The 14,566-nt window shown below is 42.5% G+C and overlaps 1 gene segment (V, D, J or C); it reads left to right on the forward strand.

Annotated features, from left to right (window-relative positions):
- The first annotated feature begins 1,299 nt into the window (after positions 1-1,299).
- Positions 1,300-5,427, forward strand: LOC115787769 (Ig kappa-b4 chain C region-like). The segment is given in 3 exon segments: positions 1,300-1,337; positions 3,843-3,913; positions 4,942-5,427. Coding segments are annotated over 3 exon segments (438 nt in total).
- The last annotated feature ends 9,139 nt before the right edge of the window (positions 5,428-14,566 follow it).

Genomic DNA, 14,566 nt, shown 5'->3' on the forward strand with positions numbered 1-14,566 from the left:
CACAATGACGTCACCTCATTCACTGCTAGCTACACTGCTAGCTACATCGGATCATTCATGATCATCTGTGTAAACAACGTTTAAAGAAGCCGCCACAGCTCTGCAGCTGTAATTGTTTCAAATCATATATTTTTGCTCGTTTGAACTCTGAGGATGTTTTTAAAACGGTCTTAAAATGCTGTTTCTATGGTGGTTGTCACGGACGCCTCAGTAGCTTATTAGGCTAACCTGGCGCGTCCGGTTCCTGCTGCTAGCTGTCTGCCGCAGGAAGGCTGCGTCCCATTTCAAGGAGGCGCCGCTCCGCCGTAACTGGTGCTCAAACACCACTTTATCCTTTAAGAAAAGGCCTTTTATAGCCACTGATGACACACACACACTAATGCACGTCACTGTCACAGTGTGACTTCACGAAAACCTCTAAAGTATTGTTTATAAAATGGAAAATGAACCGGGCAGGGCTCTGATGATGGAGGCTCTGCAGCTGTGGTTTCACAATCCTGATTGACTCGCTGTACATTCGTATAATTAATCAGAGCAGAGTTTAGACTGCACAGTGCGCTGTGCTCACTGTTACTGTGTCAGCTGCTACCTTCATATATGTTACTGCTGAGGTTTGATGAAGCAGGTGGAGGAGAGTCAAAGAAGTAAATAATAATCCACTTATTATGCAATTACTAACCCTAACCCTAGCTCAGCATACAATAACGACTGCCAGTATTATTAGTTTGAGAAGGAGTCATTTTGGTCGCAGTTTTGATTATAAAATAAAAGGGAAAATATAAACAAACAAAAAGCTTAACATTGTGAAGACTTGGAAGAACAATGTGACACTGATGAGAGGATTAGGCTTCCCAGGTCATTCCCAGGCCAAACCAGCTGGTGATCAGAATTATTATATTTATTTTTTTACCCAGTGTCGCTGGCGGTGCAGCGCTCACAGCCTGTCCGAGGTCCCGGGCTGAACTTCAAGCCCAGCCCGTCCCTCCAGACAATACTCACTGCTCCACTATAATCACCGCTTTAATCTCATCTTTCTATTGTTTTTAATGGACAGTTCCGCTTACAATTACAGTTCAATGATGTGAGGATCCTTGGTACAGTATACAGCGGGCTGTAAATGAATGCGCTTCCACTAATACTGCTCCTCCTGGTGGATAAACAAGACATTACCACCATTTTCCCCAAATGCTGCTTAGGGGCGTTCCCACCAGTGGCCGGAATTCCTACGTCATTAGCGGGGGATTGCGTTTAGGCCAAGGTTCGGCCACGAATCGGCCAAGGACTGGCCAAGGTCCCAACATGGATCAGCCGGCCTTTTTCGGTGGCTGCATCTGTATGTGAAGAATTACAGGTTGAGGTCAAAGGTCATAAAGTTGACTAACTGTTACATATTCGCACACTTTGTCTGAGCTTATAATGATACTGAATGGATGTTGCGAAGCAGCAATGGGCAAAGTATTCAGATACATACTGACTAAAAGTGACCTGTGTGTGTGTGTGTGTGTGTGTGTGTGTGTGTGTGTGTGTGTGTGTGTGTGTGTGTGTGTGTGTGTGTCAGTGAACTGTATCAGTCTCTGCAGTAGCTTCCAGCTGCAGCAGTCAGTTCACTTTCTGTTCAGTCTGACTGAGGGAGGTTTTTGTACGACTGTTTTTCACTGTGTGAACATCCACTGACTGTTAGGATAGTGATAACTTGAACAGTAATAAACTGCTGCATCTTCAGCCTGGACTCCACTGATGGTCAGAGTGAAGTCAGAGTTTGATCCACTGCCTGTAAAACGAGCTGGAATCCCTGATGCTTGAGTGCTAATATAGTAAATGAGCAGTTTAACAGTTTCTCCATCTTTCTGTTGGTACCAGTATAAATAACTGCTAGTAATGTCTTCACTAGTCTTGCATGTTATGGTCACAGATCCTCCCACAGCAGAGCTCACTGCTCCAGGCTGAGTCACTGTGATCTGTCCTCTGGACTCTGAGGATACAGAGACACAAACATAAAGCAGCTTGATGGTTTTGTCAGCTTCATTTCAGAGGGACAGATGTTGATAGAGGAGAGGAGTTTGATTCTCTGGACTTTACCTGTGAAGCAGCAGCAGAGGAGAGTCCAGATGAGGACGCAGATCAAAGTCATGTTTTTGATGAGGACGATTTCTGTGGCTTCTGTTGTGATGAAGGACAGCTGTCAGTCATCCAGTGTTCAACTGTCAGGACTATAAAGTCTCCCAGAGCACTGGAGCATGGTGCTGCTGATGCAAAGTGGCTCTCTATGGAAATGCTCTCACTGACTCACACAGGGATCAATATGATGATGCTGTTCACTATAAGAGAGAATTTTTCACAACATATTTTTCATGTAACTCACACAAACCCTTCAAGATTTATAGACAGGTGACAAATTAAGGACAAACTTCAACCCTTGATTAAATACTCAAACCCATATAATTAATGTCTCATTTATATATTATAGCGCTATAATCAGGGTTACAGTCTGTAAGTTGTGCTCGCGGCACATAAACAGCTTAATTAGCGCTACTGAAGAGGAGCGAGCATAAAGGGAGTAACATGTGGCAGGTAAATGCAACGTCTGTAAATGCTCTACAAATATCAGCAAACACACAAAGTGTGTGCAGTTTGTCACACAGTGTGTCTGCGAGCTAAAACAAGAGCTGCTGCATTTACAGGGAGAGCAAAGAGAGAGAAGTTCACTCAGAGATGGAGAAAGAGGAAGAAGAGAGGTTAGATTTAAAGGTAAGGACTGGAAAACAAACTGAAGTATGCTGACTTTGTGTAATTCAAAGATTCTATGAAAATACTGCAGTTTAGTGTGTAATAAACAGGTTATCTTGTTGTACTGTATTTACAGTAAAACTCTGTGTTGGTGCTCTTTGTGTTGATGGTCAGAGTTACAGGTTACATCAGTGCAGCAGAGATGAGTTTGAATCAAAGCTGCTGATGCTGAGATTCATTCACTGAATCCAACATTTCTACAGCCTGTATGCTGTCAGTGTAGGGGATGGAGATCAGCTCAGAGAGCTGTGAAATACTGGGTTACATCTTTGTGAGTTCACTTCATCCACACAGAGCAGTAAACCTCAAAGCAGCAGGTCAGCTGATCACAGCCTGCACACCAACATCATTTACTGCAGCTACAATAGAAAGCTGTGATTCTTCTCCCCATGCAGAACCACTACAGCTGATCTTAGGGTTCCTCCACCTTCTGAATCCCACTGTAACCCCTGAGTATCCTCATGTTGGTGTTTAGGTGGAGGCACAGTCACCCTCTACTATGGAGGACACAGAGACCAGAGCTGTGTTTAAATTCCCTTTCACAGTTTGTGTCCTACAGAACAGATTCAAGCTGAGAGCATTTATTAGGATTAAAATTTAGATTGGAATAACGTTTGTGTTCTCATGTATTATTTTATTTTATTACAATAATATATAATAAGGTTCAGTTAGTGTTACAGAAAAATAACAGGTAGAAACGTCCTCCAAAGAGCTACTTTTACTTTCTTACTTTGAGTACATTTCAGAGCCTGTACTTTTTTACTTTTACTTAAGTAAAGAAGTTGAACCAGTACTTTGACTTTTACCAAAGTATTTTTTAACACAAGTACTTGTACTTCTACTTAAGTACAGAAAGTCAGTACTTTTGCCACCTCTGGTGACAAATAAAGTTCTTCTTAAATAAATAATGTTCAGCTTTTCCCAACAATCTCTCCTTATTGAACTATTGTTTAGTTTTGATTTCAGCTGATCAAATTAAACCAACAGTAAATTATTCTGCTGAGTTTGTTTGTCTCAGAGTCAGAGAGCCGTGTCTCTGTGCAGTCAGAGGTTTTTGTACGGCGGCTCAGTGACTTTGTATCACTGTGGTTCACGTTTGGTGGAGGAACCAGACTGGATGTTGGAAGTAAGTGAAATTTAAAGCAGCTTTTTAATACATGCTTTCTGTTTTTACTGTCTTTACTTTGTAGTCATCAGAACAACTAAAACATTTTTATTTTTAATGTTTGATTTTTAACACTAAGAGACAAAGACTCATTCTGAAATAAAAAAAAAATCAAACATTGATTCATAGAATAAGGAGGTTTTTCTTCTCTTTAAATGGTTGAATCTTGAGGGTTTGTAGGTTTAGTTCAGTCAGAGTCAGAGAGCCGTGTCTCTGTGCAGTCAGAGGTTTTTGTACGGCGGCTCAGTGACTTTGTATCACTGTGGTACACGTTTGGTGGAGGAACCAGACTGGATGTTGGAAGTAAGTCAAAAACAAATTTAATTTTAGGTCTTTTTTGTTTTAACCAGAAAAATATGAATCTCAATTCATTTCCATGCTAATTTTTTTATATTTGTTGTTTTTATCTTAGAAATGTAAAAAGCTCTAAAAATATAAGAAACAGTTTATTTCTTTTAGTAATCACTGTTTTTAATTCTAAAAAGAATTCTTTAAATTTAATTCATTTTTTTAATTTTTTGAAAAGGAGAAAAAAATTATTCATCAACGTTTTGATGAACAGCTTTTTATTATGTGCTGTCATTCCAATAACTGCTGTTTGATGAACTCAATGTTTTAGGACAACGTGAAGATAAAAATATTGATGGTTTGTTGTGTCAAATATTGTTTCAGAGTTTGTTTTAATTCTGTTAAATACTGTTTGAAATCTTCAGGAAGTCAGAAATGTTAGTGAGCTAGGTTTGTTTGTTTCCATGAAATATTTTAAAGTCATGTGTGATTCATGCTTTTATTTCCAGAGTAGTTTGAACATATTTCAGGTCAAACTGTGATGATTCTCTCTGTGCTGATGTGCATGAGAGCTTTCTTAAAGGAAGTGAAACAATGTGTGAGTGAGTGACTGATGGAGCAGAAAAACATCTGGCAGAAACTTCTTCAAGGAGAACATCAAGTTGTGGTTCCTGTGCTCTAAGCTGATTGGTGTCTCCTAGGTGATGTGCTCCCCGCCCTGAAGGTGCTGGGTCCCTCCAGTGAGGAGCTGCAGCAGGGGAAGGCCACGCTCATGTGTCTGGCCAACAAGGGCTTCCCCTCAGACTGGAGGCTGTCCTGGAAGATGGACGGCAGCAGTGGCAGCATCAGAGGGGAGGAGAGCAGGACTCCCGCAGTGCTGCACAATGACGGCCGCTACAGCTGGAGCAGCACCCTGACACTCACTGCAGACCAGTGGGAGAAGGTGGGCTCTGTGACCTGTGAGGCCACCCAGGGCTCCCAGGCTCTGGTCTCAGAGACACTGAGGAGAGACCAGTGTTCCCAGTCCTGATGTGACTCACTGATCCTGCTCTTTGTTTACAGTCTGTGCTGTAACTCTTTTTCTCTGTTTCTCTTTTTTCTCAGACCAAATAAAATTTAAATATTTTCATCTGATGACGTCAAAAATATTTTTTAAGATAATAAAGATGTTCATGTTTTAAGCAAAACTGTTACTAAGTAACCTGTTTGTTTGTTTAGTGTGAATCTGAAATAGCTCTACACTCAACAGCTTAAAAGTTGGACACATGAGAAACTCACACCTATTTATTATTTTAAACTTCAGCACAAAGAAATGACTCAGCAGGAGAGCAAAGAAGTGAGCGATGAAACAAACAGATAACAATAATGTTCCTGTTTAAACATCTACAGTTAACAAGAACAAGGAGGCTCCATCTGTTTAAGAACTTCATGTGATGATTGAAAGCTTCATGTTAGCTACATGATGGAAGCTGGTCCCAGAAATCTAAAAAAGAAACGTTTATTTAAATAAAACTGAAAAAAATATTGTTTTAAAATTGTAGAATTTTATGAGCTATTTTTTTTCAGTTTTCATATGTAATAAAAACATAATAGAATAAGTTCTTACTTTTTGAGACAGATTAATGCAAATAAATGGATATAAAACAAAACACATATTTAAATATATGCTGACTTAATACTTTGTTAAGAACCCCATCAGGAACTCTTAAGACATAAAAGGACCCTGTGGGGCTCATTGTTTTATGGACATAATAATCTGGACTACCTCAGGCACCGTCCCATTCTCCCAGAAAACTGAGGACAGTCTGTGTCTCCCAAACTTCAGCCCTTCCAGCCTTCTGTTCTCATAAACCAGGGACTGTTAAATCCAGCCTGTCAGACTGGTGTGTCCCCACACCAACAGGACAGACCTTCACACATGTTCTTCCTGCTAAATAAAACACATTCTCCTTATAACAGCACATCAGGGAGCGGTTACTGGTATCCATGAAAAACTAGTCTGGTTTTATAAAGTTCTGATCTTTCCTTCTGTCTATAGTTTAAAAAGTTGAGTCTTGGACTGCAGGCCATTAGGGTCACGATTTAAATCTGAATAGAGACTGTGGTGAGATCAGGTCTAACTATTCAACATAATCTTAATTTTTTTATGTATTAATTTGATTCACTAAATATAACACCCTGACTCAAAGATTATCAATTTAAAATCTACACACTACAATTAGCCAAGACACCTGTTTACCAGCACAAGTGTATGTTTGAAAGATCTATAATTCAGTGCCTTCATATTCCACATCTCTAGATTAGTTTAACACACTCTAAATTTTTCTACTAAAAGTGAACCTATTTTTATGCACCTGAAAAGTTAGTTGCAGCAGTTGTCTATAAACAATTAATCACTGAGAAACATATTTATGTTTATGAGTCTAAGGAAGTCTTCATAGCGTGTGTATGTGTATTGTACAATTCACAGATATTCATCTCAAGCATTTGCATCTAAAAAAAACGTTTCAGCAGTATCATCTTCTCTGTAAACTCTGGAGTTGATTCAAAGTATTCAGATAAAAATAAAATAAATTTATGCTCTAAAATCAACATTTGGCACAGCTTTTAAGTCAGCAAATATGGAAAAGAAAAACATGCTAAAGCTCACACAAGTCTATGATCAGTCATCCTCGAATCCTACAATTTATATTGCGTATGTGTACATGTGTTATACCTATGGAAAAAAATAAAAATGAAAAACACTAAAGATAAAAAGATCCAATAATACACTGTCTATGGCAATTCAGCCAGTTAAAACTGCCTTAAAAAGCAAATGACCTAATTTCAAAGAAAATCATTTATCATACATGTGTATGTGTATATGATATTCAATTCAATTCAATTTTATTTATATAGCGCCAAATCACAACAAACAGTCGCCTCAAGGCGCTTTGTATTGTGGGTAAAGATGCTACAATAATACAGAGAAAACCCAACAGTCAAAACGACCCCCTATGAGCAGCACTTGGTGACAGTGGAAAGGAAAAACTCCCTTTAACAGGAAGAAACCTCCATCAGAACCAGGCTCAGGGAGGGGCAGTCATCTGCTGAGGGGAGAGAAAGACATGCTGTGGAAGAGAGCCAGAGATTAATATCAATTAATGATTAAATGCAGAGTAGAGTATAAACAAAGTAAATAAGGTGAATGAGAAACAGTGCATTATGTGAACCCCCCAGCAGACTAGGCCTATAGCAGCTTAACTAAGGGAGGGTTCAGGGTCACCTGATCCAGCCCTAACTACAAGCTTGATCATAAAGGAAAGTTTTAAGCCTAATCTTAAAAATAGAGAGGGTGTCTGTCTCCTGAATCCAAGCTGGGAGCTGGTTCCACAGAAGAGGCGCCTGAAAGCTGAAGGCTCTGCCTCCCATTCTACTCTTAAGTATCCTAGGAACCACAAGTAAGCCAGCAGTCTGAGAGCAAAGTGCTCTGTTGGGGTGATATGGTACTATGAGGTCTTTGAGATAAGATGGTGCCTGATTATTCAAGACCTTGTATGTGAGGAGAAGAATTTTAAATTCTATTCTAGATTTAACAGGGAGCCAATGAAGAGAAGCCAATATGGGAGAAATATGCTCTCTCTTTCTAGTCCCTGTCAGTACTCTAGCTGCAGCATTTTGGATCAGCTGAAGGCTTTTCAGGGAGCTTTTAGGACAGCCTGATAATAATGAATTACAATAGTCCAGCCTAGAAGTAATAAATGCATGAATGAGCTTTTCAGCATCACTCTGAGAAAGGATGTTTCTAATTTTAGAAATATTGCGCAAATGCAAAAAAGCGGTCCTACATATTTGTTTAATATGTGCATTGAAGGACATATCCTGGTCAAAAATGACTCTAAGATTTCTCACAGTGTTACTGGAGGCCAAAGTAATGTCATCCAGAGTAAGTATCTGGTTAGACACCATGTTTCTAAGATTTGTGGGGCCGAGAACAAGAATTTCAGTTTGATCTGAATGACATATGACTAAAATTGCATATATTATTGATCTCTCAATTTGAAAAGAGAAGAAAAGCTAGTTAAATTTAGTCTGTCCATCATATACTAACAGTCTGCTTGTCTATTAAAGACTGACACAACTTTAGTGTTAATAAGAGAAACCTGGATTACTTTGCTTTTATGACTTCATTTATTTATTTTGTATTTTGTGTATCTTTATTGGTCTTGTTCTGGATATAACACCATGTATTGCAGTCAGTCAAAATCAAAAGTCAAGTGAGTCTGAAATGTTGTGGTAATTTCTCGAGTCAAAGGTCATACTCACACATCCCTCCTTTGTTGACCTTTTACACAGAGCTCACAGCAAAATTGTTATCTGTGGTCATCTAACTGAAATCAGGACGTGTCCCTCCTTAGACCTCATTTTACAGGTTATACTCCTGTGGCCTCCCAATGATAAAATATCAAAACAGATTATGAGTCAGACTACTGAAAATGTTAAGACTGGAATTGAAACATTGTAATGAGTTGTTATTTTTCCTGCAGTTCCTTGACCTTTGACCACTAACGTGTTTTCTTTACTGGTAACCTGTGACTGAACGCACCTGTTGTTAACGTCCCCCAAGTCGGAGACCACACCTGTTGTTGTCCCTCCCCCTGGGCCCAGACTTTACACAGAGGTCATGGGGTCAAGAACTCACAGTTCACCTGTTTGGCCTTCTTACAGAGCGACAGGAGGCGTTTGTTGAATCTGTCAGTCTGTTCAGGAGAGCCTGGCATGACCTTTCTCACCTTGAACTGCACCAGAGTTTCTTTATTGATAACTGATCAGCATCCAGTCTCCTGCAGCACCACTGATGTTGTTCAGACTCCTGTTAGAATGAAACTGAAAGATCTCGGTTAGTTAACATTATCATCTCTTACATGGCTTTATGAAAATACATGTTGAATTTTAAATTTCTCCTATTCTATATTGCGCCTTTTGAGACATAACTATTTTATGTGTCAATAATTTAGCTCATTTATCTAAAGGGCATACTGAATATTTTTTTTTTGTGTTATCACCTTTTTGGATTTTCCTTTAATACTTGATTTAATATCAGTTTGTTCAGACATTTAAAATGATGACCGCTCTTCTCTTATAATCCCTCTATTATGATTATAATCAAATCACGTCTGCAGCTGGTTCAAAATGCTGCTGCACGACTTTTGATGGGTACTCAAAAGAGAGAGCACATGACCTCTGTCCTGGCCTCACTTCACTGGTAGCCTCTATATTTTAGGATTCATTTAAAAATTCTTATGTTTGTTTTTAAATCTTTGCACGATCTTGTCCCACCTTACCTCTCTGAGCTTCTTCACCCCTACATACCTTGTCAGTCTCTCAGGTCAGCAGACCAGCTGCTCTTGGAGGTACCAAGTTCAAGAAGGAAGCTCAGAGGGGACAGGGCTTTCTCTATAGTTGGTCCAAAGCTATGGAATGACTTGCCTTTGCAGGTTAGAGCGGCCCCTTCACTGTCCACTTTTAAAGTTCGTCTTAAGACCCATCTTTTTCCCTTGGCTTTAACTCCAGCGGGATATAGTTTTAAACTATTTGTTTTTGTATTGTATTGTTTTGTTTTGTTTTTAACCTGAAAGAGTTAGTTAATTGTTATGTATTTGTGTTTTAAATGTACAGCACTTTGTGTCAGCTGTGGTTGTTTAAAGTGCTTTATAAATAAAGATGGTAGATGGTATAAATCTGCCAAATAAATAAATGTAAATGCACAAAACTATAACTCTGGTACTTTTATTTTATCATATATTTTCATAAACAGGTTTATGAAAATATATGACACCCGACCCCTACGACACCTGCAGGAGGTGTCGTAGGGGTCGGGTGCAGTGTGTGTCGGGCGGTGGCCGAGGGCGGAGGCCCTGGCGGACCGATCCCCGGCTATCGAAACTGGCTATTGGGACATGGAATGTCACCTCTCTGGTGGGGAAGGAGCCTGAGCTAGTGCGTGAGGTTGAGAGATACCAGCTAGATATAGTTGGGCTCACCTCAACGCATGGCCTGGGCTCTGGAGCCAGTCTCCTGGAGAAGGGCTGGACTCTGTTCCAGTCTGGAGTTGCCCTCGGTGAGAGGCGGCGAGCTGGGGTGGGTATTCTTGTATCCCCCCAGCTTGCTGCCTTTACGTCGGAGTTTTCACCGGTGGACGAGAGGGTAGTTTCCCTGCGCCTTCGGGCTGGGGAACGGGTCCTGACTGTTGTTTGCGCTTATGCGCCGAATGACAGTTCAGGGTACCCACCCTTTTTGGAGTTGCTGGGTGGGGTGCTGGAGAGTGCTCCATCTGGTGACTCCATAGTCTTGCTGGGAGACTTCAACGCTCACGTGGGCAATGACAGTGAGACCTGGAGGGGCGTGATTGGGAGGAACGGCCTGCCCGATCTGAACCCGAATGGTGTTTTGTTATTGGACTTCTGTGCAAACCACAGTTTGTCCATAACAAACACCTTGTTCGAACACAAGGATGTTCATAAGTGCACATGGCACCAGGACACCCTAGGTCGCAGGTCGATGATCGATTTTGTAATCGTATCATCAGATCTACGGCCGTATGTTCTGGACACTCGGGTGAAGAGAGGAGCTGAGCTGTCAACTGATCACCACCTGGTGGTGAGTTGGATCAGGTGGCGGGGGAAGATGCTGGACAGACCTGGCACACCTAAACGTATTGTGAGGGTGCGCTGGGACCGCCTGGCAGAAGCCCCAGTCCGGGAGATCTTCAACTCCCACCTCCGGCAGAACTTCGACAGCATTCCGAGGGAGGCTGAGGACATTGAGTCCGAATGGACCATGTTCCGCACCTCCATTGTTGAGGCTGCTGCTCAGAGCTGTGGCTGCAAGGTGGTTGGTGCCTGTCGTGGTGGTAACCCCCGAACCAGATGGTGGTCACCGGAGGTGAAGGGAGCCATCAAGCTGAAGAAAGAGTCCTATCGGGCTTGGTTAGCCTGTGGGACTCCGGAGGCAGCTGACAGGTATCGACAGGCCAAGCGGAATGCAGCTCGGGTAGTGGCCAAAGCAAAAACTCGGGTGTGGGAGGAGTTCGGTGAGGCCATGGAAAAAGACTTTCGGACGGCATCGAAGCGATTCTGGCAAACCGTCAGGCGACTCAGAAGGGGAAAGCAGTGCTTCACTCACACTGTTTATAGTGTTATAGTTGTAGGGCTGTCTTGGTTGACACGCCTCTGCAACATCGCGTGGAGATCTGGGGCAGTGCCATTGGATTGGCAGACCGGGGTGGTGGTCCCCATCTTTAAGAAGGGAGACTGGAGGGTGTGTTCCAACTTTCGGGGGATCACACTACTCAGCCTCCCCGGTAAGGTCTATGCCAGGGTGCTGGAAAGGAGGGTGCGTCCGTTAGTCGAACCTGGGATTCAGGAGGAACAATGCGGTTTTCGTCCTGGTCGTGGAACGCTGGACCAGCTCTTTATCCTCTCAAGGATATTCGAGTGTGCGTGGGAGTTTGCCCAACCAGTCTACATGTGCTTTGTGGACTTGGAGAAGGCATTCGACCGTGTTCCTCGGGGTGTTCTTTGGGAGGTTCTGCGGGAGTATGGGGTGTCTGGCCCATTGTTGCGGGCCATTCAGTCCTTGTACAACCACAGTGAGAGCTTGGTCCGTATAGCCGGTAATAAGTCGGATTTGTTTCCTGTGGGTGTTGGACTCCGTCAGGGCTGCCCTTTGTCACGATTCTGTTCATAATTTTTATGGACAGAATTTCTAGGCGTAGCCAGGTGGCGGAAGGCTTCTTCCTCGTTGGCCTCAGAGTCTCATCTCTGCTTTTTGCAGATGATGCGGTTCTGTTGGCTTCATCGGGGGGGGCCTCCAGCTGGCAGTGGAACGGTTCACAGCCGAGTGTGAAGCGGCTGGCATGAGAATCAGCACCTCTAAGTCTGAGGCCATGGTCCTCAGCCGGAAAAGGGTGGAGTGCCATCTCCGGCTCAGGAACGAGTTCTTGCCTCAAGTGGAGGAGTTTAAGTATCTCGGGGTCTTGTTCACGAGTGACGGGAGAAGGGAACGGGAGATCGACAGGCGGATCGGGGCTGCTTCTGCAGTGATGCAGACGCTGCACCGGTCCGTCGTGGTGAAGAGGGAGCTTAGCGTAAAAGCGAAGCTCTCGATTTACCGGTCGATCTACGTTCCTACCCTCACCTATGGTCACGAGCTTTGGGTAGTGACCGAAAGAATAAGATCGCGAATACAAGCGGCAGAAATGAGTTTCCTTCGAAGGGTGGCTGGCCTCTTCCTTAGAGATAAGGTGAGGAGTGCGGCCATCAGGGAGGGGCTCAGAGTAGAGCCGCTGCTCCTCCACATCGAAAGGAGCCAGTTGAGGTGGCTCGGGCATCTGATTAGGATGCCTCCTGGCCGCCTCCTGGGTGAGGTGTTCCGGGCATGTCCCACCGGGAAGAGGCCCCGTGGTAGACCCAGGACACGCTGGAGAGATTATGTATCTCGGCTGGCCTGGGAACGCCTTGGGGTCCCTCCGGATGAGCTGGAGGAGGTGGCTGGGGAGAGGGAAGCCTGGGCTTCTCTGCTTAGGCTTCTGCCCCTGCGACCCGGCCCCGGATAAGCGGAAGAGAATGGATGGATGGATGGATGGTTTTCAATTCTTTATGTTTTGCTTTGACCTGACACTTTGCCTTACGTGTCACAAAATATTCACACGCACTTTTCCTTTTTCCAATTGTCTATAAAAATGTTTGTCCAAAAGAAAAGCAACAATAACTTACAGGACTTGTAATTGATTTGTCTCTCACGCACACTCACACTCAGACACAGACACACACATCAATCTTCACAGACACAAGCACACACACACACTCCATATGCTAAACCTTTGCAACCATTGTTTTCATTTTTCTCATTCTTTTTTTTTCTCTGTCCTTCTCTCTGAGACACACACACACGCACACAGATACAAACACACACACACACCAGTGCTCAGGAACTCACACATCTCACGCCAATTCCCAGTCACACACATGCGCGCATGTGGGTCCTGCCTAATCCTGATCTCTACTGGGATTCCCTTCAGCTTCACTGGGCCATCGGAGTCTAATCACCAAACAACCATTTGTATTATGAATAAATCTTGTTCTTGTTCTCTCAGTGATCTCTCCTTATTGAACTGAAAGTGACGTTCAATCAACCAAATATTAGTAATATCTTGATGCCTTTAAATTTCTCTGCATTTGTTGATTCTGATCAGTTTCCATATGACGTTGTATCACTGTGTGAGCGGGTGGCTGTGATGCTGCTGACAGTAATGAACTCTGCATCTGCAGTCTGAGCTTTACTGATGCTCAAAGTGAAGTCAGTCTGATCTGCTTTCCATTAAAGCTGAAAACTCCAGCTTGAAGATATTTTGCATCACAGGAGTTTAGGAGCTTTTTCACATTTCTGAAGGTAACGCTCTTACACACTGTATGTGTGTTCATGCTGAACATACACTGTGCAAAGAGTGTAACGAGTGTGTGTTTGTGGACTTGTTTTACTTGTGCTGTGTGTCCATAAATCTTCCTTTACGTTGCTGATTGCTGCCTCCATTTGAAGGAAAAGAAAGAAGTTGTCATTATGTGAAATAAATTTCATAATTTCTTGTCAGGAAACAGAAATGAGAACTTTAAAGTTAAGGTAAGGCAGAGATACGACCAGCCTGCCCTCAGTCACATGTACTTGTCTCAAGTCCATCTCTGAGCTGAAAATCCAAAGTGCAGGATGGACTCAAAGCAGAGGTTGTTGTATGGGAGAAATATGTCACTGCTTATGCTTTGGAGGTCATGTATGTGTAGCTGTGCTCACATCATGGAAGCAGATCATGATTACTTTGTTTTTGAGCTTGAGTCCTTTTTGAGTTTGAGCTTCAAATTTAGGTTTGAATTATTTAAAATAAGATTTCCTATTTTCTTTGAGCTGTATGAGATGAACTGATTTTAATTTGGCAGGAAGGTCTTTTTAATGATCTGATTGTTCACATTTAACAAATCACATTGTTCCACTTTAACTCCTTTGACTTAAAAAAAAAGAAAATAAGGAAAATGGGAGAAACAATTTGTCAAATTCAAGTTATTTAGGTTAGAATTAAAGAAGCAAAGGTCATGTTTTTACTATACTTAATGAAAGTTTTTGCCTGTGTGTGTGTGTGTGTGTGTGTGTGTGTGTGTGTGTGTGTGTGTGTGTGTGTGTGTGTGTGTGTGTGTCCTCAGTGAACTGTATCAGTCTCTGCAGTAGCTTCCAGCTGCAGCAGTCAGTTCACTTTCTGTTCAGTCTGACTGAGGGAGGTTTTTGTACGACTGTTTT

This window comes from Archocentrus centrarchus, chromosome 11 (genome assembly GCF_007364275.1).
Source record: "Archocentrus centrarchus isolate MPI-CPG fArcCen1 chromosome 11, fArcCen1, whole genome shotgun sequence".
Taxonomy (NCBI): domain Eukaryota; kingdom Metazoa; phylum Chordata; class Actinopteri; order Cichliformes; family Cichlidae; genus Archocentrus; species Archocentrus centrarchus.